Source organism: Ramularia collo-cygni (genome assembly GCF_900074925.1).
Source record: "Ramularia collo-cygni strain URUG2 genome assembly, contig: RCC_scaffold09, whole genome shotgun sequence".
NCBI lineage: Eukaryota > Fungi > Ascomycota > Dothideomycetes > Mycosphaerellales > Mycosphaerellaceae > Ramularia > Ramularia collo-cygni.
The window spans coordinates 48,189-73,787 of NW_019716263.1; the positions used below are offsets into that span (position 1 = coordinate 48,189).

The 25,599-nt window shown below is 51.9% G+C and overlaps 12 protein-coding genes; 3 read left to right on the forward strand and 9 right to left on the reverse strand.

The window, feature by feature from the left end:
• Window positions 1–902: 902 nt before the first annotated feature.
• RCC_06097 (uncharacterized protein) lies at window positions 903–1,781 on the forward strand (the record flags this gene model as incomplete). XM_023771360.1 has 3 exons in its annotated part: window positions 903–1,367; window positions 1,431–1,540; window positions 1,601–1,781. 3 exons carry the CDS (start codon window positions 903–905, stop codon window positions 1,779–1,781), a joined length of 756 nt encoding a protein of 251 aa, XP_023627128.1.
• Window positions 1,782–3,124: 1,343 nt separating this feature from the next.
• On the reverse strand, window positions 3,125–3,885 carry RCC_06098 (uncharacterized protein; the record flags this gene model as incomplete). XM_023771361.1 has 5 exons in its annotated part: window positions 3,125–3,411; window positions 3,467–3,504; window positions 3,567–3,673; window positions 3,734–3,770; window positions 3,821–3,885. The coding sequence occupies 5 exons, from the start codon at window positions 3,883–3,885 to the stop codon at window positions 3,125–3,127; spliced, it is 534 nt and encodes a 177-aa protein (XP_023627129.1).
• A 2,296-nt stretch (window positions 3,886–6,181) lies between these two features.
• On the forward strand, window positions 6,182–7,053 carry RCC_06099 (uncharacterized protein; the record flags this gene model as incomplete). XM_023771362.1 has 4 exons in its annotated part: window positions 6,182–6,346; window positions 6,406–6,551; window positions 6,606–6,730; window positions 6,791–7,053. 4 exons carry the CDS (start codon window positions 6,182–6,184, stop codon window positions 7,051–7,053), a joined length of 699 nt encoding a protein of 232 aa, XP_023627130.1.
• Window positions 7,054–9,269: 2,216 nt separating this feature from the next.
• Window positions 9,270–11,156, reverse strand: RCC_06100 (related to flavin-containing amine oxidasedehydrogenase; the record flags this gene model as incomplete). XM_023771363.1 has 3 exons in its annotated part: window positions 9,270–10,001; window positions 10,052–10,986; window positions 11,036–11,156. The coding sequence occupies 3 exons, from the start codon at window positions 11,154–11,156 to the stop codon at window positions 9,270–9,272; spliced, it is 1,788 nt and encodes a 595-aa protein (XP_023627131.1).
• Window positions 11,157–11,662: 506 nt separating this feature from the next.
• On the reverse strand, window positions 11,663–12,169 carry RCC_06101 (related to UPF0591 membrane protein C15E1.02c; the record flags this gene model as incomplete). XM_023771364.1 has 2 exons in its annotated part: window positions 11,663–11,797; window positions 11,849–12,169. 2 exons carry the CDS (start codon window positions 12,167–12,169, stop codon window positions 11,663–11,665), a joined length of 456 nt encoding a protein of 151 aa, XP_023627132.1.
• A 459-nt stretch (window positions 12,170–12,628) lies between these two features.
• RCC_06102 (probable kinase-related protein) lies at window positions 12,629–13,416 on the reverse strand (the record flags this gene model as incomplete). XM_023771365.1 has 2 exons in its annotated part: window positions 12,629–13,257; window positions 13,311–13,416. 2 exons carry the CDS (start codon window positions 13,414–13,416, stop codon window positions 12,629–12,631), a joined length of 735 nt encoding a protein of 244 aa, XP_023627133.1.
• A 480-nt stretch (window positions 13,417–13,896) lies between these two features.
• Window positions 13,897–14,340, forward strand: RCC_06103 (uncharacterized protein; the record flags this gene model as incomplete). Its single annotated transcript, XM_023771366.1, has 1 exon — window positions 13,897–14,340. One exon carries the CDS (start codon window positions 13,897–13,899, stop codon window positions 14,338–14,340), a length of 444 nt encoding a protein of 147 aa, XP_023627134.1.
• A 147-nt stretch (window positions 14,341–14,487) lies between these two features.
• Window positions 14,488–14,922, reverse strand: RCC_06104 (uncharacterized protein; the record flags this gene model as incomplete). Its single annotated transcript, XM_023771367.1, has 1 exon — window positions 14,488–14,922. The coding sequence occupies one exon, from the start codon at window positions 14,920–14,922 to the stop codon at window positions 14,488–14,490; it is 435 nt and encodes a 144-aa protein (XP_023627135.1).
• A 1,567-nt stretch (window positions 14,923–16,489) lies between these two features.
• RCC_06105 (uncharacterized protein) lies at window positions 16,490–18,385 on the reverse strand (the record flags this gene model as incomplete). Its single annotated transcript, XM_023771368.1, has 1 exon — window positions 16,490–18,385. The coding sequence occupies one exon, from the start codon at window positions 18,383–18,385 to the stop codon at window positions 16,490–16,492; it is 1,896 nt and encodes a 631-aa protein (XP_023627136.1).
• A 714-nt stretch (window positions 18,386–19,099) lies between these two features.
• On the reverse strand, window positions 19,100–21,206 carry RCC_06106 (uncharacterized protein; the record flags this gene model as incomplete). XM_023771369.1 has 3 exons in its annotated part: window positions 19,100–19,847; window positions 19,899–20,180; window positions 20,230–21,206. The coding sequence occupies 3 exons, from the start codon at window positions 21,204–21,206 to the stop codon at window positions 19,100–19,102; spliced, it is 2,007 nt and encodes a 668-aa protein (XP_023627137.1).
• A 1,105-nt stretch (window positions 21,207–22,311) lies between these two features.
• RCC_06107 (probable guanylate kinase) lies at window positions 22,312–22,941 on the reverse strand (the record flags this gene model as incomplete). XM_023771370.1 has 2 exons in its annotated part: window positions 22,312–22,563; window positions 22,627–22,941. 2 exons carry the CDS (start codon window positions 22,939–22,941, stop codon window positions 22,312–22,314), a joined length of 567 nt encoding a protein of 188 aa, XP_023627138.1.
• Window positions 22,942–23,474: 533 nt separating this feature from the next.
• On the reverse strand, window positions 23,475–25,595 carry RCC_06108 (uncharacterized protein; the record flags this gene model as incomplete). Its single annotated transcript, XM_023771371.1, has 1 exon — window positions 23,475–25,595. One exon carries the CDS (start codon window positions 25,593–25,595, stop codon window positions 23,475–23,477), a length of 2,121 nt encoding a protein of 706 aa, XP_023627139.1.
• Between the last annotated feature and the right edge of the window lie 4 nt (window positions 25,596–25,599).

Sequence of the window (25,599 nt, forward strand, 5' to 3'; positions counted from 1 at the left end):
GGGTAACATGGGCCAGTTCATAGCACGGTAGTAGGCAATGATGGGTTTGCAACAAGCAAGAGGAGTGCCAACTCTATACCGGATACAGACGCTCCTTCCGATGCTGCTGATACGACTGGACTGCCGATCCCAACCACGCCACTCGATTCCATGCATCCGATCCATCTCCCCACTCCCAGCCGGGACCCTGAAGAGAGCTGGGTATACCAGCTTGGGCTCTCGACCCATCTTCGTGGAAGGCGCTGCAGGTACGGGCAGGGATGTCCGGCGCGGTACAGCTTTGTTGACAGCGCCGTGTCATCGTCGCGTTGGTGCAGGGTGTGGCTGCCAGCCGTGCATGCAATAACGTCGTCGGAACACTGGGAGCACCGGCGAGGCCGCGCTGCGGTTGGTCTCCAGCACGCGTCCTGCATACCGCAGTCGACCAGCAGAACCCCAGCGTGAGGTCGGTCCCGATACTGGCCTCTAGAGTTAGTCTACCCACCTCCCGTGCTCACGCACTTCAATCACTGGTAGGCCCTGAATCCAATGGCTCTTCACGCATGCTTGGCTTAGCTTCCCACCATCTGCGTACTGGAGACCCACTTCTCTCTGCAGGTGCAGGGGCCCATATTGCTTGGCTTGAAACCGTGGGTGGCCTCCCCGATTAGGACGTGAAGGTCCTTGTCGCTGCGTCTGCGCCAGAGGCTTGAAGGTGATGCAGGGTGGGTTGTCTATGTCGTCCTCCATATAGATACCCAACTGCTTCCCACCGTCTCTGGGTCATCTCGAACACCAACAACAAGACCTGTCTTGGATCGTCCGCAATCTACCACGTCCAACACATACTCTCTCACACACATCTTTCATCCTTAACACATAGCGAATACCGTTGCAAACTTCAACGCCTTCATTTCGCCGCAATGTCGCAGACCCCGAACCTCAAGAGGAGCTTTCAGAGAATGATGCAGGATCAAGCGCATGGCATGGTGAACATGGAAAATGTTTCATACCACGACTTCCAGCCCGGTGCTTTCTACACTCCACCACCACCGCAGCAACCACAGATTGCACCTCACCAGGTCCTCTTCAGCAACCCACAGCCATTTCAATCGCCAAACGAGTTTGTCCACGATGGCTACCTCCCGACTGGCGATTCAATGGGTTACTTTCCAACACACCGATCCCTCTCCGAGGGATTCGTCCACCAGAACAACGCCAACGATTCGTTTTCTTCCATGAGCAGCGGCTCGTCATCGTGCAATGTGTCCATCGGTCCAGCAACACCCCCACCAGCGCCTCACTACCACATGCCAACAAAGTTCCCCGCGGTGCCCATTACGCCCAGCCACGTTGTTCCAAGACAGAAGGCGAAGCGAACCGCAACGGTACGTTGAAGCAACGTCCAAGGAGGTTGAACCTACCAGCACATACTGACATACTATCTACAGGCTTGTGAGGAGTGCAGAAAGCGCAAGCAGAAGTGTGATGGCGAGAGCCCTTGCCAATCATGCAAAGAGCAGAAGCTCGACTGCCGATACCGTGAGGTTTCACCCACCAAGTAAGCATCAGTCAGAATCCTACAAAAGCATTCGAACATCGACCTAACAGCCTCTCGCAGAAAGGACAACTCCATGGAAAAGCTTGTTGCGCTCATTGAGAGCTTTGGAAAGTCCATGGAAGCCTTGAACCAGCGTCTAGACGCCATGGGATCAACTGTCAACTCCATTCAGAGCCGCTTGGACAACTGCCAGTGCGGTACTGTTGAAATCAACAGCGCTCCATGCAAAAGCCACGTATAGGTGAGCACCTTTCCAAGGCATCATTTACATCTGAACAGTCACTAATCCTCTCTTTGCAGGACAATTTTCATCATCATTTTCATTTTCTGTACTACTAGCAACTCTCCGATTTGAGACTCTTCTGTACACACACGCATTCGACATGTCCCTGAACGGGCGTGGTCGGCGCATTTTTTTCTTGGCATATACCCGCAGACGGAAAGCACTGGGAGGTTTCTGGTCATTTTTTATTGCAAAATATCCCTCATCTGTACGATTAGAACGCTTTATGCAAAATTAATGATGTTAAAGACACATTCGCATTCCACCGCACTCATGTTCAGATCACTTGATGCACCTTCGCTACCTTTGCTGTGAAGTTGAAGAAAACCACCGGTCCTATGACTTTGAAGTTGTGATGGGTTGAGACATTTGCACGAATGCCATCGCCGCGTGACTCTGTACTGACTCTGAGAAGTCTTCTGGTTCCCCATTGTGTACAAAGACCCTTATGATCTCACCAAGTCTCACCACCACCAAATCTTTCACAATCAGTACTGTGCAACATCCTCCTTTGATAAGCAGGCCATACCAGAAAACCAACAACATCTAGATGCATATGCTGAGGTATGTAAGCCAACTCTGGGGAAGGCGGGGGGGAAAGCGTCAAACCATTCCATTCCATCGCGACAATGAAATGTTTGTGGCAGCGGGAAAAAAAACAACGCAGCTGCAAGCCTTCGGTTCGGAAGCTGGAGAAGATAATTCCGCCCACTATCCCTTCGAACAAAAGACCGTACCTGCATATTCCCAAGCGATTGCATGCATACCGATCGGCCATTTTACGTCCCACAATTCCCCGATGCACATCGTCAACATGATTGACCCATCGTCGAGGTACCACCCAGATTGYAGATCTCCAACCTGAGGTGGCTAAGCATATATTGAAGTTTGGGTGTTCCTGCTTCCGACTGTGCCCCGATGAGGGGGAGTGCTGCAGGTACACGGGATGTCTCTTCACACCCAGAAGCAGGGTGCAGTTCCTGCAGGACGACTTCCACACCATGGTTGAGCGTACCAGGGAGGAGGGTCGGAGGCAATCTCGGAAATTGCTGAAGATCTGACGATGGCCTTGGTCCAGTTGACGTAGAGGGAAGACACAGGGTCAGATGAGTATGTGAGGGAAGGTCGAGAGAGTCGAGAGCAAGCGTTGTTGCTTGAGCCATGAGATGCTCAATTGGTACATGGCTCTACCCATCTTTTCCCCCCCAAATCTCATCCATTGAGCATATTTCGTGGTCCCACGCGGCGAGCTGATGTAATGTGGCTATGCGATACAGGGGGCCTCCTTTCTATCTTCTCTCTCACAGACGGCCTGGGAGGTTTTGCGTCGCTATGGCTGCCTTGTTGTGTTCTGCCAGAGCCAGGACTTTGCCAGTCTCCTTACTCCTTATACTGCACTGGGTAGCAGCGAGCTTTTGGCCAACAGATCGGACTGCGCACTCAATTCTGAGCGTGGATCCCTTGGTGATTGGTCTCAGGTACGTCACGTTCAACGTGCGTGACACTCCTCCATGCTCCCAAAAGCCCGGTCGCGAAATGGGCGCTGCAGCAAGTGTCGTGGTGTTGTCTGCCAGCGTGGCCACTGCACCTTGGTACTTCCTTCAGCGGCGACCTGGCCATCGGCGAAGAAGAATGTGACTCACCTCCATGCATGTTTCCCATGGAATTGCACAAACCGGGGCTGTGAGGTTGAGACTCTCAGCGGGTGGAAATATTTGTCATGATAGCCACTAAGTCACTTACACTACATCCAGTTCATAGACCGACACAGCCTCCATGCCGTCTTGAGCAGCATCAGTAGCCTTGGCTGATATGACTCTCAAGTTCCGCATGAGCAGAGCGTCGAACCCCTATCAGCCAGTCAGCTTTCCAACGACTCTCGCAGCGATCGACGAGACAGGTCCCTGTACATCGTATTCAGGGTCATCTTGGTATGTGTTCATGTACCTGGGAAAGATTAGCGACGAGTCCAACATCTCGTGTACTTCTAAGCCTACGCTTGAATTCTCTCCACAGGATCCTTGATCGAGATTGGGAACGAGCCACGCACAGCCTTCGACATGGCGATACTGATTAAGTATGATTTCTCGTCACCGTGGCAGTTTCGTAAACATTGCAATACTATACAAAGATACCTCGCCGAGGTCGTCTTCGACGGGTTCGGCCCGAGTAGCCGGGAATGAGACGGATTTAAGGTGTCGGGCACTTCCTAATGCGGAAGGAGTGGCATCGAACAGCAACATCAGTTGTTCTGTTGCTCTGCCCGGAGTCAAGCTGACATAGTTCAGGTGTTGGCAGGGAATAACCATGGAAAGCTGCTTGTCATTTGAGGAAGCATAGCTCGCAATTCCAACGGTTGAGGAAGTATAATCTATCGACTAGAGATTTGCTGACGGATAGACCGACAGTTGCAACACTCGCCTAGCATCGTCGAAAGCGAGACTACGTTTCCAGTTGCATATTATGAGGCGATCGAGACCGCTTACCAATCGTGCCTGCATTGCACTCCATTATTTATTATGCACAAAGTTCATGCCATCCTTGCCTGCCAACGTGCCAAGTTATTTGCACTCCATTAATACCMTCGGCCAAAGTCTCATCTTGCATGATGACGGCTTCTGCAAATTTATACCACCCTGGCCTGCCAACGTGCCAACGTGCCAAGTCATACTGGGCGACACCCCAGCCTACATGTCTGAGCCGAGCCTGCATTACACTCCTCTCGTGCTTGCTGTGGCCATCCGCGGACAAGCTATTTTCGGTGCGATATTCCGGTGGAGGACAGCTCAAGGCTAAGTGTACGGCATGTCATGATGACGGCTAAGAATTCGTAGTCGTCAGGCTATGCTGATGTGGCGCAGATGAAGATGCGAAGAGGTGAAGCGAGAAGTGAGATGCTTGGCGTGGAGACGGGAATTAGCGGGAGCGGGAGCGCAAGGTCATGTATCTTGGCGTGAACAGCAACAGGGGAAAGTTCCGTCTTGTTTTTGTTGCTCTCTCCCCTTCGCAGTCGAAGTTCATCTTCACATCATCTTCCTCTGACCTCTCCATCACACAACAATGGACCGACCTGTGCACTTTGATTTATATTTCCATTCGGTAGTCGGACTCCGAATAGCGAGCAGGTCGGCGAAAGGAGATGATGGGGCACTGCCCTCATTTCATTGATGAGCCGCGCGTGCGACAAGCGTCGGCAGATCCACGACGAGCAGTGCCACCAACAAGGCGCGCATGTAAGCGCTGGCGGGAGCTTGGGGAAGTCGCACTACAGGACAGTAAGGTACACCATCCCGCACTGGGAAGTAGGCAAGGCATTCGTATGTATGCTCAACCTATCTATCTTCTACTCACCGAGCTCGGGCTCGCAGTCTATTGCGGTCTCTGTGCGTTCGTACGAACTTTACGAAAAGCTTGACGGCGTCATAGACTTCGCCTGCAGCGCTCTCGACTTGCCCAGCCGCGATGGCATTATTGTGCGTGCATTGCAATGCCGCTCTCATGTCACGCCGCTTCGAAGCAGTCGTACGCACAGCCTCTTCTGGAATCGGAGTAAAATCTCCCAGTCACTCCTTCGCTCGATTCTCTATATCGAGTGTGTAGATCACCATTTGGGCCAATCAGTCGTGGCAGCCTGTGACAGCCGGCCCTGGCTCGTACTGTAGGATGGGTATACTGTAATGAGATTTTGTTCCGATGCACGAAGACGAGCACCTTTGCGCCTCGGAGTGGTAAAAGGCTGGAATCCTAGCAGCGCAGCCTCGAACAGGGTGCGTCGCCAATGGCAGTTTTCGGAAGCTGTGGCAACCAGGGTTGTTAGCTGCCGCCTTCTGGTGCTTTTCCACTTCGACGCGCAAATGTGCTGTGTTCACATGCCCATGAGGGAGGGCCCTTCTTCGGTACGTCCTGAACCCGTCATGGTATCTTTTGCTTGACTTTCATATCAGAAGGGGTTCGTTGCTTGGTGCGTTTTCCAGGGCAGAGCTTGCAACCAATTGCGAATCGAGGTATGCAGAGAAGCTCTGTACGTTGCACGATTCCGCATGCAAGAGCATGCAAGAGTTTGTGGTGCCTGACATTCAACGGAAAACCCGCAGACTCGGAAGCACCCTGGCCCGTGTAAGGCCAAGTCTCGACTGCCCCGGCTTGAAAGTTGATCCTCTCGGGGCCCGCTAGCCAGGGAGATTAAACATTCCGGAAAGTGACACCAGTGAGCGTTCGATTGAGGGGTACAAAAGGCAATCATCTCACGAGTATAAGTATCTCGCAAAACTTGCTCATTCTGTCGCAGATTTCATACAAGCTTTCCCGGAAACCTGCTCAAACAATAAACAACAATTCACTCACTCCCCCTCGCCGACATGTTCTCCACTTTTCTCGTAGCATCTGCTGCTATTGTCTTGGCAGGCAGCGCTCATGCCCAGACTACCCACGAGGTCATGACCGATGGCCTGGCTTACTCGCCAAACACCCTCAACAATGTAGCGGAAGGTGACATGGTCCGATTGACCTTCTCCAAACAAATTGTCCGTAACATTCAATTGATGCACTATGGCTTGACGAAGACCTAATCTGTTGCCTTCAGCCTCACAATGTCTTGTCGAGCACTTTCAAGACACCTTGCACTTACGACTCCGAGGGCGGTGTTGCCTCTGAGGTTTACAACAAGGGAGAGGTCTTCGTCTGGACCGTCAACTCGACGGATCCCGCTTTCTTCTTCTGCTCGGTCGGGTACGTTTCCCAACGGCATCCACTCGTCTCATGCCAGCGCTAACCTTTAATCAGAGAACATTGCCAGAGCGGAATGATTCTCGCCATCAACCCTACGGATTCCGAGACCCATGAAATGGCCGTGACCAATGCCCAAGGATCTGAGAGCAAGGGAGCACCTGAGGGTACCGTTGTCGGAGGTAAACACTACATGCAGTATCCGTTCATGCTATCTACATTACTAACCAAATCATTTTCAGGCATGGTTGAGATGGCAGGTTCCAGCGGATCCGCGAGCTCCAGCATGTCCATGAGCTCCAGCATGTCCATGAGYTCCAGCATGCCAAGCTCCAGCATGACCATGTCTGGCAGCTCTAGCATGGCCACCGGTTCGAGCACTGCGACCAACTCACCTTCTGCCAGCGCTACCGGTAGTGATACCTCGGGCGCTGTCTATGGAATGAAGTCCAGCGTCGCAATGGTCTTGGCYATTGGTGGAGCTGCGATTGCCTTCGCCCTCTAGACAGTTCTGTAAATGTTGATCAAATCAAACGATTCTAAATCACTGTCCCATTTCAAACGACGTTCCAAGATTAATCTATGATCGATGACTCGCCCATTCTTTCGAAAACATCACTCCCGGATCCGACGTCAGCTGATGCATTTCTATACCCTGAAGCTCGCCTAGAAGCTATGAAATTCTTAGTGATTAGAGAAATCTCCGTTGGCAGTCAGAAGGGGTTCTATCGAGACTATAGCACATCTAGAATCAATTTGACCTACCCTGACGGCTTTACCAGCTTGAGTTTTTGTTTCTATACCGGAGAACTTTCAAGACTCAGAGACTTCCTGCTTGCTTATGTTGGATGATTTCTCGAGTACGCACAGTTGAAAAGCGGGGGATCGAATCCGACAAGCTTGGGTCAATGGACGGCAAAGGTCAGCGGTCAAAGACATGAAAGGCAAGGGCTCGCTCGAGCGGCGCGATGGTAATGGCAAGCGTAAGCGCCGCACGAAAGAAATGCATGTTGCCAATTCGCGAAGGGCGAGTGTTGGGGAGTATAATTGCGTTTGTAGAGAGTGTAAAACTTCAATGAGTGACTGATGTCAAGTGCCAGAGCAGCGAAGTAGTGGGACTACATGGCTGTTGCTCAACGTCCTCTCCTGTCCTTCTCCCCCTTTCCACCTCGTCCTTTGAACTTCTTAGGCTGTCTCGCTCGTATGGTTTCAATCCGATTTGTCCATCTGATTTTAGACTCTGGGTAGTTCTTCGCGTCTGACGGCTTTGACGTCGATGTTGCTCAATGGTAACAGTACAACCCAGCGACATCCAAAGATTTCGCCCGAGGAGGTAGCTTCAAGAATAAGCCATCGTGGAAAGCTCAGGAGTATCTGGTGTTGGAAAGATTCCAGTGATATGGTGTAACCATCTCTCACATTGTAGGCGACTTCTCAAGTGCTGTAGTATTTATAGCAACATGAGTAAACCGATGTTGCTTCTTGTGTTTGAGCAAAGGGCTGATGAGGGACGTTGAGATGGCCAGCAAAGCTCTCGACGGTTGGCTCGACAAACAAGATTCCGATCGATCGTGATAGCATGATGATACTGACAGCTCAATACGACCATCTCTCCCCTCCGGAGGATACAGTCGCCCTCAATCACTAAATCTCCTCCTTGACCGCAAAGACACCTGCCATTGAACCGATGTGAGTACGGAGCTACACCTCAGGCCCACCTCCACGTCCATAAGCATAATTCACAAGTTCCAAATCCAACAGATCAAGAACTTGATTAATCACCGGCGTACCACGACGACTATAATGATTACAAGCATCGATCAAAGACTCCGCCTCTGCATGCCCATCATATGCCAACCGAGTAGGCACAAGTTCTCCTCGGATGGTCCAAGGTCTGTAACGGCGATAAGTAGTCCTACTCCCGACTTCGAGCTTCCAAGCTCCATAAGGATGAACAAGCATGAATTTTGATGTGGGTGCTAGGTGGATGGTGAGGTTCCTTATATGATCCATGTCGACTTTCCGTAGAGCAACAAGAGCGGCACGAGTGGAGGTTAWGGTGTTGCCGTCGTCATCGTCTTCATCTTCGAAGTCGACATTGAGGGTGAAATGWGTTGAGCTCCAGAAAGATCGGTAGGAAGTGCGATGGATGCCACGGGCTTCGCTGTATAGTTGCTTGTTGGTCAAAAGTAAGGATTTGGATGGCGGGTCGGATGAAAGAAGATCGACGGTTCCGGATTGCTGGTGCTGGGGAGGATACACAAATTCAAAGATGGATGTTCGCAACTCAGCGGGTAGCATCAGGAGCTGCGACATATCTTGAGCTTGTCTGGTTATGGTGAAGATGAAGTGCGAGTTAGAGAGATGATGCTTGCATCGAGCAGGAGTAGCTTCGATGATTAGTGCAAAGACATGCAGGGGATTGTGGAATCGTTATTAGGGTCAGGGTTGGGGTGAGGGGAACTCTCGTGTTGAAGTGACTTCAACAAAGCCACAAAGATGTAGGGCATCGATGGCTGATTTTCCAACGTCTTGGGGTTCCCATCTTACATTCTACACAACGACCGGCATTCTGGAGTGGATCAAGATATTGGGATGATTCCAGACAGGAACAAGTCCTAACATGCCTCGATCGAGGAGATTTCACGACACCACCTCAGACTTCCTTCATGATCTGTGCTCTGGCCAATTCTTCTCATTACATTACAACACATCCTCAATCTAAAAGCTCTCCACACTCCTCCCAGCCTTGACCTCATTCCTCCAAATCAACCTATCAGTCTCATACTGCACACCCGGCCCAGCATACTCGCTTCCATACTCATTACCAGTGGCCCACTCCTTACCCGGTCCCTCCTTCGTCTTCTTCGTGGCCTTCCTTCCAAACCACTTTCCATAAACAAGCAGATAATACAATCTGAAAGCCAAGAACGAAAACTTGTCTCGTTCCAGATCCTCGGGATAGTCAGCTCCAAGATCCACAGCAGCACTGATACCGCTGATACAAGCGACTTCGTGTGCGTTGACCAATGTCCAAGAGGCGGCGTAGCGGGTGTGCCTCTTTCCTTGGAGGAGCCACATCCAGGGTACAACGAACATGTAGTGGGTCCAGCTGTGACAGAGTTGATGCCACCAATCCTTGCGGATGATCTTGCTCTCGTCGATCTCATCGATAGCCCAGAGGTGTCCATCACGCTCCTTGTTCAGGAAGATGGTCTGGAATACGTGCTTCTCGAATGGGACCTCGGGTGGGAACTGGGCTTGGTAGTTTGTGCAATCGAAGCACATTTCCAACTTGGTGAGATCTTCCTGGTAGTTTCGGATGAGGTACATGGCTTTGAAGTTGTCTTTGGCGAAGTCGCAGCGGTCTTGAGAGTCTACTCCATTGATGTTTGCTACTGCGAGGTCTTTCGAATAGAAGTTCTCGTAGTGCTTCTTCATATACTCGGAATCCTGAACACGTGTGTTAGTCGAGCCTCACTGGTTGACTGTTTTATACGAACCTGATGAGTGACAGTAATGTCGTTGGCGAATTTGGCTGACCCCAAAACTCGGGACTCAATTCTAGTGATGGTAGGCTTGAGAAGACGCTTTGCGGTGTCCGTGAGAACACAGAGCACAATCTCATCATACTCCTCAATAGTCTCAATGGCATCAGCATCTGCTCTCGGGGTCTCCCCAGTCCAAGCAGAATTCGGATTGTGTCCGTCTTCCGTCGGTGTGCGACCAATGATCTTCACAGCTACTCCGTTCTTATCTCTTCGAATCACCTGAGTGACCTCTGTGGAAAGTCGAATGTTGACGCCCTTCTTGATCAAGTTCTTCCGCCAGGTATCGTAGAAGTCGCTGAGATTTGGAAATACCACCATCGAGGGCATCTGCGAAGTAATGCTGGCCTTATCTGGAGGATACCACATGCCATATGTCGGACTGGTACACAGCCTCTCAAGAACCATGGTGGGTACTTCTGGTGTATAGTTTCCCGTTCCCAGGAACAGGGCAAGCATAGGCAATGCCACAGCATTCGCAAACTCATCCGAGAATCTAAAGATCTTGACCAAGTACTTGATTGGCAGCAAAGCGAAGAAGACCTCAAACATGCGTACAATCTTCAACATGGTGTTGAATCGCTTCACCTCTTTCTCATGCTTCTTGAGAAGCTGTGTAGGATAGACATTACTCCAGAACTGCTCTCCTTTGCCGAACGACACCTGAAGCTTGACAGGATCCGCCCAGAAGCCATTGCGAGCGAACATGGTCATGGTGTGGTGGAAGATGGGAGAGCCGCCCTGAACTCCTTGGTTGAGCCATGATGCGCCCGTCTTCTCCTTGTCTATCGGGATGGAATACGCCTGACCACCGCAGTAGTCTACTGCGTCCACGAGCGTTACATCGAATTTGTCTGGGTGGTTCGAAAGGTGGTGTGCGCACGACATGCCTGCAAGACGGTCAATACATGGCGTGATACTCATACTAATCAGCCATACCAGCAGCTCCTGCACCGACCACCAACACCTTCTTCCGCCTCCGACCCTCTATTTTCTGGCTCATATTAAATCGTGTCTGGGATGCCTGTGGTTCGAGAATCGGACGGCTATCGTCGCCCATGTCGAGATGGAATGGAATTGTCGGGAACGGAGCGCATTGTCATTCCTCTATGTAAGGTTCGTGTCACTGATTGATGCATTACACCGCCCGTTGTCATCAATGACAGCCACACCCATTCGATGGACGTGTCGCGCATCGACGTCGTCATGAGTTTGAGATGCAGATCTGTAAGGAAAGAGCGATCGATCTAGCCGTTTGCAGTTTGGGAAAAGGAGCTTGGGGCATCATGCACATCCCGAGGCAAGCCGCAAGCCGCATTCGAGCAATGCATTGAGAGGCACGGCGATCACGAGGTGGGTGATTGTTGGAACGAAGAAGGAGGATTACAGTTCATTTTTACAAGAAATTCATACGCTTCTGATAGTCGCAATAAAGCTCAACTCATCGCCGTGCTGATGGGTGGAGCTCACCATTTCCGTCGCGGTCGAACTCTCACTCCATGATCATCGATTCATTTTCCACCACTCGTACAGATATCATTCATGCTCCGTGATATGTCAACCCATCTAGTTGAGTGGGTTGGTGCGGGTTCCCCACCAGGTGAGGAAGAGGGACAGGCCAACGGTCTCGAAGGTGCGTGAAAGAGCGCCGACAGCGATGGTGTCAAGAGGACGCTTCTCGGTGATGACCTGGGAGACGAACTGTGATGTCGTTAGTGATGATCGATGTATCAGATGTGATGGTATACGAACCGATGGGGCGGAGGAAGCGAAGAAGATGAGAGCACCAAGGTACGCGGCGCCCTTGTAGGAGAGAGTGCCGGTAGCGTTGATCAGAGCACCAACACCGTACGACTGGATGGCAGATCCGACAAGGGAAGTACCCCAGGCAGCACCGGCGGAGGCAGCCTCCTTGGACTTGAGGAACTCCTCAGCAGAGTTGGCGGACTGCGCACGGCGGTAGGTGTCGCCGAAGAGTGGGCCGAGGATGGCGAGGGATGCGGCGTGGTTGAAGACGGTGCCGAGCGCAATGGCGGATGGCTTGACCGGGGGAAGGTAGTGAAGAGAGGCCATGTTGGTTGATTTGTTGTGGTAGTTTTTGGTTGGAAGTGGTTTGTTGGTGTGCAGGTGATGAAGGAGAGAAGCACAAGATGTTATGGGAACAGAGAAGAGCTCCTGCCCCAGCCACGATCAGCGGTGTCGTCATTCCAAACCTTAATTCGGGCGTTCTAGCCAACCGGTTTTGCTGGATCAACAGCATCATTCTATCGTTCTCGCGACTGTTCCACTCACATATGATGGAATTGATCCACCGCGAGTCCTGGTCACTGAAGTCATCTTCGCATCACGAGCATGGAAACTGCAGGCATTGAAAACATCCACCATGTTCACAAAATGTCACCATAGCTCGACTCCACCTTCACAACGATTGATGGACGGCAGTACAGAGGCGACTGATGCCATCAACGGCACATATCATTGAACACACCATTGAACACGCTAGAGTCGTTATCGTACGGCGTACGCTTCCATTTAAGCTCGCGGAGCCCATTCCTGGTCCTCCTCGCTCTGCACAACCTCATGAACTTGCACTCTGCCTTCAACGATCTCCCTTCCGTTGACCATATCATTCTCGTCTGCTCGCTTCGCAGCATCTGCGGCATCAGTTGCAATGCCACTTGCGACATGCCTGGCAATCAACCGTTTCCTCGCAACCTCCTCCTTGACGTCGACAAACCACAGCTCGTCCATCAACTCGGCCGCCTCTTTCCACYCCGATGCACCACTACCAAGTGAGAGATAGTTGCCTTCCATGACAATGATCTTGGACTCTTTCCTGATGGGTATGTCATCTGCGATGGGGTCCTTCTTGGCATGATCGAAGCTGGGTGCATGTATCGTGCAAGTCTCGGGTAATAGCGGTTCCCGCAGCTTCTTCACCAAAGCCAGGAAAGCTGGTGCATCGAATGTAAAGGCGGCTCCTCGTCGCGCGTGAGCGTTATCCGGATCCGGCAAGGCGGAGAGTTGTTCGCGAGTCAGGTGGTAGCCATCCATTGGAAGGAATGTTGCTATCCCAGCATCGGAGCCCTCTCTTGTCGGACTCTGCTTGCGCCAGCGCTCGTTGATCTGTTGCGCAACTTTCGCTGCGAGAGTCGTTTTGCCTGAGCAAAATATTAGCCCATGTCCCTCGCTGCTCATCGTGATATTGTTGTACCTGAACCCGGGATTCCGCTGACAGCAATCAACAGCCTCTTGCTGGCCGGCAGCTCCTCATATCTGTCCCATGTCTTGTTCACTAGTCGTTCCACTTGCTCTTCCATCTCGTTGGTACGCCGAGTGCAGCAGCGTAGTCCGTGATCGTGTGTGTGTAGGAATGGTGAAGGGAAGAGGTTCGTTATGACGAAACGGAGTGGAGCCTGTGAAGCATTTGTTTCGTTTTGCTCACGGCTCCAAACGTGTCAGTATGGCGCAGCAGGATGACAACATCCTGCTTTCCTTATCGCGAAACATATCTGGACATGCCGCTGATCCCTTTTTGTGACATCGCTGGAGCGCGAGTCGCGACACGTCGGCCGACGACCGCGCCTCCGGATTCGGGCGGGATCTGCGAAGTCTGATAGCGCCGTGGAAATGAGAAAAGCTGCCAACAACATCTACTTGGCAGCAAGGACAGCAATGGTCAGAACCGGTATTGAAGAGGGGTTGCTCCAGTGAGATGAAGACATGTGATCACTGCCAGCCATTGCCAATACTCACCGCCAATACTCGCATCCTTGCGCCGCATTCCCGCGCCAAAAATCATGGCCGATCTTGATGACTACGGCGACCTTTTCGCTATAGACGTTGGCATAGACAACTACGCAGAAACAGCGGCAAACGACGCACCCAATGTCTCCCGAACCTTTCAAAGCGAGGAGGCTTTCCAAAGGATCAAAGAGTCTTATACGGCCAAAGTCGACACTGGGGACAACTACGAAGCCCTTTTGAAGACGGTCCCTGTTCTGCGGTCTCCGGACTCTACATCACAAGGTGGGAACGAATCAAAAAGAAAGCTGGGCAACAAGGAAAAGAATCTGCTTGGCTATGCGGTGGGAGAGATGTATTATGACCGAAAGTTCTCCCAGGTCATCGATCTCTGTCATCGCGTTGAAATGGTGTGTGTGGTCGACACGAAGCTGGGCGACAGTCTGAAGAAATGGATTGAAATATGTGAAGTAAAGGCACAGAAGGAGTCTGGTGTTTGAGCATGGTTGAAGTGCTGGGCTCATCCTTCCATGGCCTACTTACCACATGTCTCCATGACACTGGGAGTGTTACGGAAGGRGGCAGCAACGGTATCTTTTACACCGTCAACAGAGAGGCTCAGCTCAGATTCAGACGGATGTGATGCTCTAAACATCATCAATCTGCTGCCATATATGCACCTTTGGCCTCAGAGCGGCTTCCGCGTCCTGCCCATGCTCTTCAATCACATGCAAGCCAAGCAGAGCCACATATGCTTTCAAAGCGTCAGGATCCCAATCCCTCATCGCCGCCTCCAAACCATCGACCGAAAGGATTCTGCCCACAGATGGTCTCAATCGGATAGCGGGGATACTTTCCTGGACCATCGGCGTGTAGGTTGCCAAGTCACTCTTTTGCGAGGGTGCACCTTCCAAGGTGACTCTGATAGCGCCTTGGTTCCCAGCATATGGCAGACCGGCTGCAAATGACGGCGAGGTCGATGCTTTCTTACTGTTTACCGGTGGGACTGCCAGGGATATGCTTGGTAGCTTGCGAATCGCGGAGAGATGGATGTATCGTGGACTTCGATCTGGTCCGCCCATTGGTCTGGTATTATGGACAGCGGTCGTCGTAACACCGAGCGCATCCTATCAAACTGTTAGCTTGGATTTCCGGCGCATAGACAGGCAGTTTGTCTGACCAGTTTCCTCAACGCTGCAGCCTCCGCCTCCGTCACCATGCTCTCGTATCGAAACTTTCGATGGCTTTGCTGTGGTGCTCTGAGTATCCAATGAGCCCGAACATCGCTTTCCTCCAATTCGTAAAGCATGTTCTCGATCAAATCCGTCAGTTCCTGTGGAAGATGTCCCGCGACTTTCATAGCCAACATCCTGCAATGTTCCCTCTTTACCAGACAGCGCACACCAATCAGATGGCTCTTCTCCGAAACGTAGACACCATAGAGCAGCGTGGTGGAAATGCTCAGTGTCGCCATTGCTTTGGTCTTTGGTGGATGTTTGCGAAAGAACCATTTCCAAAGAGGAAATCTATTTGGGACACTTTCAACTTGCAATAGTGAATGTCGCAAGATCGATTCGGTTTGTCTCTGATTACTCCCGCATGACTCAGTCATCAAAGAGACAACAAGATCTGTCTCTTGCAGCAAACCTACCGAGCACAAGCTGATCTGATCGGGTAACGATTTGATTGCGGAAGATGGCGTAATGCGACACTCTCTGCCGCAATCAAGTATGGCAGTACCATCTGTGCCTGATCCTTCGTATCAAAGATTTACACGTGGGGGAAAGAGACTCCGAGGTTTGAGATTTCTTGTGCGATGGAAGGTCGATCATGCATTGGAAGGGAAGGCTTGTTGAGACCTCAAATAAGAATTGAGACTGTGTCGCCATYCATGTATGCGCTAGTGCCTGGATCTGAGACACTTGTCTCACCTTTCAAGACACAAAGGCAATGTGTAAGAAGCAGGTACAGTACGACGGGTTGAAGATCACGAGGAGGTCGGCTGATGTGCCGAGGCGGACGATGCTCCGGTGCGAGAGAATGTTGTGGCTCGACTGCGTTTGATACCTACCTACCCAATACCCCTACCCAAGACAGAAGGCGCACACTGGCTTCGCCACGAATACTGGAGCGTTTGACATGTAAGGTCTGGAGGAGGAACACAGAGCATCAACATAAAGCAGATCAGAGAATGACAAGGAAGAAGCGCGACTGTCCGCAACGGTAGCGACTCCAGAGCCACCTCAAGAGAGATCCCACGTACCTTCCAGCCTCTGGAATCCCGAGTCAGCTTGAAGATGGCAGTGATGTCGATGAGGTATCGTGTGGCCGTGTCCGGAGAACTTGAATGCTCGCAGTAATCTGATTCCGGTGCGACTCTCTAGGCGCTCGGCTGGGGAACACGCGGCATATTCGCCACAGCGTACGTGCTGTGCTCTAGAGACATTGGACAATCATGTTTTCGGAGTCCTCTAAAGTTCATCAGCGAGGTAGAGGCGAGGAAGTACAACGTGGGCATCATTCGGGCTAAGATTGATACGAACTCCTTGATACATTTGGCCTACCACCATGCCAGCCGTCGAACCGCCCGAGAAAGTTACCAGCCATTCTTGCGGAGATATGCCATCTCATCTAGACGGCAATCGGTGCTCAATTTTCAGCATTGTTAATGGGTTTAGCAGCAACCTGATCCCTGGACAGAATCACATCTGGCTTGCCCTCGACCTTCATCTGCAATCCTGGCCAGAAGACCAACACGACCTCGTATGCTAGTTGCTTCTCGTTGCGTTCGTGATCGGTCGTGACGGGGTTCATCTTGCTGCCAATCAACGGCCAGGACGCCTCGAGATCTCCATCGTGGTAGACGTCGATCTTGGCCTTGATAATCAATGCAGCGCGAATGATGGATCTCAACTCATCGATCCAATCAGTGGAGAGGACTCGGCGTCTTCCAGCCATCATTCTGTTCAAGTGAGGCTCGAGAGTGACGCTCAAATCCCAAGTGAGCTTCTSTGCGTACTGTGCGACCTCGCCGTTCTGGAAATCTCGGTTCTTGATTCTCTGATATGCAGCTTCTCTCACGTCATCGTCGTTTGTGAAGAGGTATCGAGTGAGACCTGCGAACGTCTGGTCATCGGCCGCTTCGTTCTCCCAGAGTGACTTGCTACGGAAGACGGACTGATAAATGCCTGCTCCGATGAGACATCTTAAGGCTCTGTGAGCCCGATATGGAGGGTTCGGTCGTTGTTGTTTCCAGCTATGTCCTGACTCATTGACGTGGATCTGGCGATAGAGCTGCTCCAGCTCCGGACTTGGGTTGACGAGAAACTCTGCTTTGGTCTCGGAGTCTATGTCTCTTATATCACAGTACATGTCCGCCAGAGATTTGTTCTTCTGGTTCAGCTCTTTCATTTCATCCTGAATTTCGTAGAGGCTGTCCTTTTGCAGGGTAGCCATGTTGGTTTTGGATCGCTTTGCCGCAGGCTGGAAGGCAAAGCCTCCACCCGTCTGCAGCGCGTCGAATGCCCGCTTCTTGGTGGATAACTCAGCGTCTTGCGCCTTGAACTCGCTGAGCTGGTTCTCCAGACCACGCTTCTCTTTTTCCAGCCGCTCCTGACCTTGAGCGAGCAGTGCTTTCTCGGCCTCCAATTGTAATTTGGCAAGGCGGACCTCCTCGATTTGCTGTCGGTACTGGGTTGAGGTGTGGCTTTTCTCTCYGACATGTGTCTCTGGATGTTCCTTTCGAATCACGTCGACAGAAGAGTGGCGAGTAGACGAGCGCAGGAGATTGGCCTGGGAAGCCTCGCTGTCTTCGTTGACAGCGTCCTCGTCCAATCGAGATTCGGACATGCTCCTCTGTACGTTGGTATTCACAGGGCTTACATAGCGCGCAGTAGCGTCCGCGCTAAGTACGGTAGCATCTTTCTCTGCTGGCTGGTTTTGGATGATGGTAGCCGGGGAGCGGTGGTTTGAAGAACTACCTTGCTTCGACGGGGTCTCTTCGATGGTCCTCTCAGCGTCACCGTCATCAATGGRCTTCTCACCGGTCTCGTTCCTGCCTGTGGTGGGAAGGTCGTCACTCTGCTCCCGGGCGGATTGAAGCTCGTGGTCTTGCACAGGGCTGGCGGCCATATTTGTCGACGACGAGTCTGTCTGAGCAACAGGACGCCTCACGGTCAGTTTGAGACTCGACGCTGGCTTGGTAGGCTGCATCGTGCGTTTGCGCGCCGTTTTTCTGAGAGGAAGCTTGTACCCGACACTGTCCAGGTACTCCTTGCTAAATACTTCATCTGCGGGCTTAGTKAAGATTTCAGACCCTTTCGTAGAGCCCGGTGAAGCAGGATGTCTCGCGACTGCACCGAAAATCTGAGCGCGCAGTTTTTCGGCGTTCGTAGGAAGCCGGTGCTGCTTGATGACATTTTCCATGAGCTGGCGCTGCTCCTTGATGTTGCCCAGAGCGCCTATTTTCGGATGGATTGCATTGAGCAGGTGTAAGATGCTGGTCTGTACCTCGACCTCCCTCGCATTCCTCTGCCTTGGAGCCATTGTGGCAGGTTGGCGTCTTGTGTTGTCGGCGAGCAGCAATGTCATGTGAGAGTGAAGGTCTGAGTTGGAGGATGAGCTTGGTTGTGATGTTTGAGGGCAGGTCGTGTCGCAGAAAAAAAAGTTCATTGTCAGCAGGATGATGATCATGAGTAAGATTTTTCCTATTGTGGCACAAAGCATGTGATGGAAAATAAAATAAAATCAGAATGACCATGAGGCAAAATCAGCTCGCGAAAGCCGAAACCGCCCGTGTTCCGCATTATATTCGTATGCCACGCACATGAACTAGGATGGTTTGTCCAATCCAGAGCAACACATAGCATCATACTCACACAACAGCAGTAGACTGAGCGATCAAAGGTGCATGCTACGAGGAGATCAATGTTCATATTGCCGTTGACATCAGCCAACAGGGCAGCATCTGCTAATGCCGAACAGCTGTAGAGTGACAAAATTGGACTTGAAAGACACCAGAAAGTCTCTGAAAAACTGAGCTGAGTCTGTGGTTTCGAGCTTGGATATCAAATCAATTGCTCACGTACTTCTGGTACTTTTGGTCTATCACGAKCATTGCCTAGGACTCCAAGCCATGCTCAATGTGCATCTGTCGCGACTAAGACCACGCCGTGCTTCTGTCTGATTCGCTCTGATGCCATCGGACGTAGCATGCTATGGTGTGAAGAGCAGCTGAGTTCCATCTCTCGCTCGTCCACCTCAAGCCATCTGAGAATCCCCGTCCGCATCGACGCCTTTGTGGGGGCGCCTACCGGCATCAGCGTCGGACACGAACTCACACATACGTGGGTCGTGAAGGACGAAAGTGCCTTCCAGTTCGATGTGCTTCCCCTCATCCGGACCTTTCGGTAGTATGAGCTCTGCCTTGACAGTCATATTTCCAGCTGACGTTCTGATGATCTTGAATGTGACCTTGACATGTTGGTAGTGCTTATGGCCAGTATTGATGTCCTTGACTACCTTCCAGTCCTGAGACTCCATGATGTCCTTAGGAAGGACCCATTCCGCTGTTGTCCACTCCTTGACACTCTCACGAAGCTGATTATCATCTTTTGTGATATCGTGGTCATCGTTCAATCCAGCATCGTTGTCCTTGAGATGGTCCTGATCAGTGGTGACCGCTCTCATCTTGATTACACGATCAGCGACGTTGGGGAAGAATATCTGAGCCACGGGTCTGACGTCGTTGGGGATTTGAACGCTGTGTCCTAGGAATCGGAGTCGGTCTATGACGATGCGGTCGGCGCATGCGGAGCCAGGGATGCGGCGGCGGACCTTGTTCTTGTCGACCACGCGTCTACCACCCTTTGTGTACCAGCAGTCGCGATGCTCGGGGAACTGGAAAACCTGGTCTTCTAAGAGCGCATAGTTGAGACCTAGTGGCACTGGCTGTGGCGTGATTCGATCGTAGCGTGAGGACAAGGCTCCCTTGGCAACATGAATTGCGCTATTAGAAGGTCAGCAAAGATGACAACCAAGAGCGGGTACAGAAACTCACTCTCCATCCATCTGGTCTGCGACAGATATGATGGTAATTCCTTGTCGATTATAGCGCCCCTTGTACCGCTTCCGCATGTAGGAACACTGGCAGCCACCCCCAGACAGGACGATGTACTCCAGCTTTTGCTTCTTGACTAGCTCCTTCGTACGTGCCGGATCATTAGCGGCTACTGCGTCGTCTATAGCCTTTCGAGCTAGTTCCACGTGCTGCTGGAGCAGCGCATCGACACCTTGGCAGTTCTCGTCGAACACGACGTCAAACGCGTCTCTGGCCATTCTCCTACTTGTGAATTAGCTCGCAATCAAGAAAGCCACAGGAGATGACCTACTGGGTGACCCTGCACGAGAACTCCTCGTCCGTGGTATAGTTGGAAATAGTGATAGTCTCGAGAAGGTGTTTGTCTGGAAGTTCAGGGTTGAACTTTTTCTTGGCGGTCTCAATGCCATCCAGAAGCTGGAAATTGAAGCTCTCGGCTGACAGACCTAGTCTGGTGTAGTGGTTCTGCATTCCTCCCGGGGTATTGGCCTCGATCTTAGCTTTGATAAGAAGGTTTACTTTCAATGACCCAAAGATAGAGCCATGAGACTTGGCAAGAGCTTCGAACAGGGCTTTGGAACCCTGGCCACCTCGATGAAGGTACAGAACGCTATCCACCGTAAAGCAGCCGGCATCCACGAAGATCAAAGCGTCGCCTTCGGAGAAAGGTAGCTCTCCTTTCACATTGTCGAGGTACGCCGCTAGCGCACAGATCTGCTCCGATGTGATGTTAACGAGACCTATTCCAGCCTTTCCAGCAGCAGCAGTCAATATACGCGCGGCTGTTGAACTGAACGACTGCGGCAAAGCAATGCGAGCAGCGATTGCCGCTGTCAAGACTTCATGCTTCCCAAGAACATGTCCGATCTGGCTCTCGCACACGCGCTCGCGAATTGCGGCCACGAGGTGGGTGAAAATGTCGACGTAAAAGTCCYCGAGTGGAACATGTGCCACAGCAAGCTGATGCACGAGGCGATTCCTCATCTCGGTATCCCACGCGGTTTCAGGTTCATGCAGAAGCACCTTGTAGTGCCGCATGACATTCTCGACTGGAATATCGCCCTTCGCGACAAGGTCCATCAGGGCTTGACCCCAGTAGAATTTACCATTGAGATAAGCAGCCGCTGCAGGAACCATTCGGAGATTCTGTACTAGTAGAATATCCGATGGTACCAGGTATTTGCCGTGTTTCAGGTATGTGCCGCTGGTCTTTATAGTTGAGGTGCCGAGATCGAGTCCGATGTGGATACCGTCAGTATTAGTCGCCATTGTCGTGTGGTATGTTGTGAGAGTCGGGAGATTGTGTTGTTAGAGCGTGTTATGACCCGCGAGAGAGTGTCTACGAGCGAAACACAAAGTGAATCGAGGTAGGAAATTTTGCGCCGCCGCCGCGAGTACAGCAGATTGCAGACCTGCTGTATAGCTTGGTGCGAGCAACTGCTACAAAAACGCCGGTGGCGAGGCTACAGCAGCCAATAGTGTGTGGATAGTGTGGTGCGGTCTCGGAGATGGAGAAGTGTGACAGTGGAAGTGATAGACAGTGATGGATGGTGGTGTTGTTTGTAGAGGTGTCGGTTCGGTGATCTGTGAAGCTTAAGTAGTGTGGTGAGAAGCTGAAACAGTCAAAGCTCTGTGCAGTGCCAAACGGCAGTCACGCATGTGCATACGAGCAAAGTGAAGTGGAGCCGCAGACGGTCGACACGACAGCGCAGCGTTGTTCAAGTCTGGAAGAGCAACTGTGAACGCATAGCAGCGTAGCGGTTCCTACCCTGTTGGTCCATCCGTGTCCATTATACGTAGTTTCCAGGACGGGAACCGGCAGCTTTTGATGGAAACCGACCATATGTCCATGGGATTGGCCACCGTCCGGACCGTACCCCGGAGACTCAAGTGAAGTGAAGCCGCATGTGAAAGCTGGAAAAGATTTACCCCACCAGAGCTGCCGGAAGAGTTGCTACCGCAACGTGGGAGACTCCAGCCAGGCACATAGTCATCAAGAAAGACTCTCGACATTATCGTGTGTCTAACAGCCTTGGATGTGGGTAAAAGCCAGCGAAAACGCGCTTCGACGGACAGCCCGGAGAGAGCCTCTTATGCACAATCAAGTAATACTACAGAGCCGCATAGTGCTGTAGAGGTTAACCTACGATACACAAGCAGTGGAAGTATGAAGGCAGATAAAGATCTCATGAAACAACGATCAGCTCCAGTTCTCGCTCTTCTTCTCGAGTGACATGTGAGATCTTTAGAGTGTCGGTCGGCGCTCACATATGACGAAGAAAAGTAGGTACCGGAGAAKGAAGGAGATAGCGAAGATTCTTTGGTACTTGCCGGATCACCGCAACATCTGATATCGACAGTTCGTACTGGCAGCTCAATCCTGAGTGCAGAACTCCTCAAACTCCTTCCATGCCTTCTCCAGGTCATCATTGACAATGATCTTATCATGGACACCCGGGGTCTTCGCAAACTCAATCTCGTGCTTTGCTTGTGCCRGTCGCTGCAAGATTGCATCTTCCTTGTCGGTTGCTCGACCACGAAGCCGCTGCTCCAAGATCTCGACGGATGGTGGCTGTAGGAAAAGGAATCGGGCGTTGAGGTCGGTCTTCTTAACTTGTTTGACACCCTGTTGAAGTTGTCAGACTTGGATTTATTGTCAAGACAGTAATACGACGGGTTGTCCACTCACCTCCATTTCAATATCGAGAATACAAACCTTGCCGGCCTCTGCTACATCCTTCACAGCCTGTACGCTTGTTCCGTAGAAGTTACTGCCAAACTGCGCAGTCTCGATGAAGCCATTGGCATCTTTGAGCTTCTGGAAGCGCTCCTTGTCCGTGAAATTGTATTCGCGTCCATCCTGCTCGCCGGCCCGTGGTGCTCGAGTGGTGTGTGAGACTGAGAGTGCGAATCGGTTGGGGTACGCGTTACGGAGACGGGTGATCAAGGTGGATTTGCCAGACCCCGAGGGCCCGGATATAACGAGTGGGCGCATGGAGTTCATGTTGGTGAATTGACAGCGCGCGAAGTGAGGTTGCATCAACCTACCACGTTAATCTTCCTATGACATGCCAAGCCGGGCGGGCAGGCGGCCGCGGATCTACCCGGAGATGGCAAGGATCAATCTTTATCTCTCACCTCACAACCTCATGTGGAGTAGTATGTACAGCGAGGCACATCCTCTTGGGAACGCTGCATCTGGCGATAAACGAGGCAACTTCCCCAGCTGAGAGTCTGTCCGAGAAAGTCACAGCCTCTTGACGTCGCATCAAATGGACTTATCAACAAGTCTGTGTAGCGGAGCTTCAGARCACACCTTTGCTACCAATCTCCATGAGCAGCGAATACTACTTCAAGACTTAGCTACGCGCACGAGCAGTCCGTATTTCACGCTCTCGTAACTTTCAGGTTTCCGCAAAGTCATATCGGGCTTCTTATCCCGACCACTCTCGGCCCAACTAGACATAGCACAACACGCCTCTCGCTTGCCCCCTCTCGCAAAACCAATAGGCATGGCAATCACCTGGAGGCATCGCCTCAACCCACAGTCTTCACCTTGCGGTAGCCAATCGCCTGGCTTGTAACGCACCAATCTTCAGTTGGGCTCGCCCTGAAGAGAATCCCCGGCACGACGCAAAACGCCATCTCTCCGACCTTTTCGGATGCTGGAGGTATGGCGAACATTCTCTCGGAGTCGTACGGAGATCCGCCCGGTACCCACACCAATTGGTACTCATCCCTTGCTGCATGCATCATTCCCCGGATAATGAGTGCCTGCGTCACGATGTCTGTCAGATCCGCAGAAATTTGGTTCCACAATGCCTCCCGGGCTTTCGTGTCGGGCTTGTCAATGACCCTTTCAATTTCCAATACCTTGAACTGTGGCATGAGTGTAATGAGGATGTCTGCCGAAAGTCGTCTGGCAATGGGACGGATGGTTGAGTTCTGGAATTGCGGATCATAGGCCTTCAGTTGAGCAGCTCTGTAGATGAAGAACTCGAGGTCGAAGTCCAATCCAGAAGTCTGGTCGGCTGCATCTTTGAGGTACGGCGCATGGCCATCCTCCTGGATTCGCTGAATAAGGTCGATTGGAGAGCTCCACGGAACTGGCTTCGTAAACACCTTGTCATAAACTGCCGCTCCAATTATTCCTTCCAGGAGCATGTTCCCATCAAGAACATCCCGAAGAACTGGGTTTGCGCMATCTTTCCACGGGTCTCTGTTGTTGCGGCAGAACATGACCTTGTATAGGTCTTTGAGACTATCGGCTGGATATTCCACAACCGCGGGATCTGCGGCTCGCCCAGCTTCAGTCAGGGAGAAACACGTCGAGCTCATTTGTGCGATCGCGGTGCGGAGTAATTTGGTCCTAATTGTGTAGGCTTCACAACCCGGCGACGTGAGAAGGGCGATGGTATGCTTTGGTCTTGGCCGGACCCTACTCAGGCTGACTGGCGGACCGTCCGTGGTATGACCTACGTGTGTCGGAGGTGACGTTTCAATCACGGGAAGATCGTTCATACCTTGAAGCGTGCTTTGCGCAACTGGCATTTTCTCTGAGCTCGAACCCGGCTGCTGTATATTTGGTGATGCATCAACCGCGTGCGACGATGAGTCTTGGGCGTGAGATCCGTCGAGGGGTTTCTGACGCTTCGGAGCTGGTATTGTTGCGGGTGACTGTGCAGGTCGCTTGACACGCTGGAGATGCGCTTGGTCTTTGATCGATGGTGACTTTGGTGTGATCAAGGATATGGCACCCAGAGCCTGGTAGCCCGGAATGTCCGCAAGTCTACTCCCCGCAGACACCTGGCCGTTAAATACCCTTGACTGGCGCTGTGCAGTCGGCAGCTGCGGATCGACTTTTGCGTGAGACTGCGGGTGAACCGGGTTCGACGCTGCTTCGTCTTGCGTGGAATTCAGCATCATCGGCCCTCCTCGCTTCTGTGCCGCTAACTTGATGGTAGCTGGGATGTCATTGCGAACAGACTTCTCTTGTGACGAAGAGTTCTTTGGCCATGATAGTGGACCCGTTTGGCCAATTGCACTTTGGACTCCGGCCTTATTCGACGCCTCTGCTACGGTTCCTTCAGCCGCCGATCGTTCTCCTTCAGTCAGACGGCTAAAGTCTGGCGACGTAGCGTACTCTTGCCGTGAAACGCTTTGATCTTCGGGAATACTGAGGTTCGTAAGATATGTTTTCTTCATGTTTGAAGATGCTTGGTCGGGCGTTTCTGGTGCTGGCTCGGATCTCACATATCCAATCTTCTCCAGGTACTTCGTAGTGAGCATAGCGCTACCCCATTTGAACATGCCATTGCCGAAATTGCCGTATTCCGGGCGTCTGTAAGGATCCACGGTGCCCATGAGCCAATCTCTAAACTTCTCTCCGCCTAGCGCACTGACTCTGTCGTGGGTGTCGCGCACCTCCAAGGCATTTCTTTCTGCCACGGCAGAAAGACGTTCACGCTGCAAGGCCACGGCGACTCTTGAGTTTGCCTCTACCTGGCTTGTGTAGAGCTGCAGGTTCTCGTCGATGTCTTCTAGGCCGAGCTTGATCGCCGCCAACCGCATCTCCACCGAACTCATGGTCGAGGTCCGAATCGATGCGGGCGGCGGACGTGGTGTGGTATGCCGTGGTGAAGATCTCTGCGGCTGCATCCTT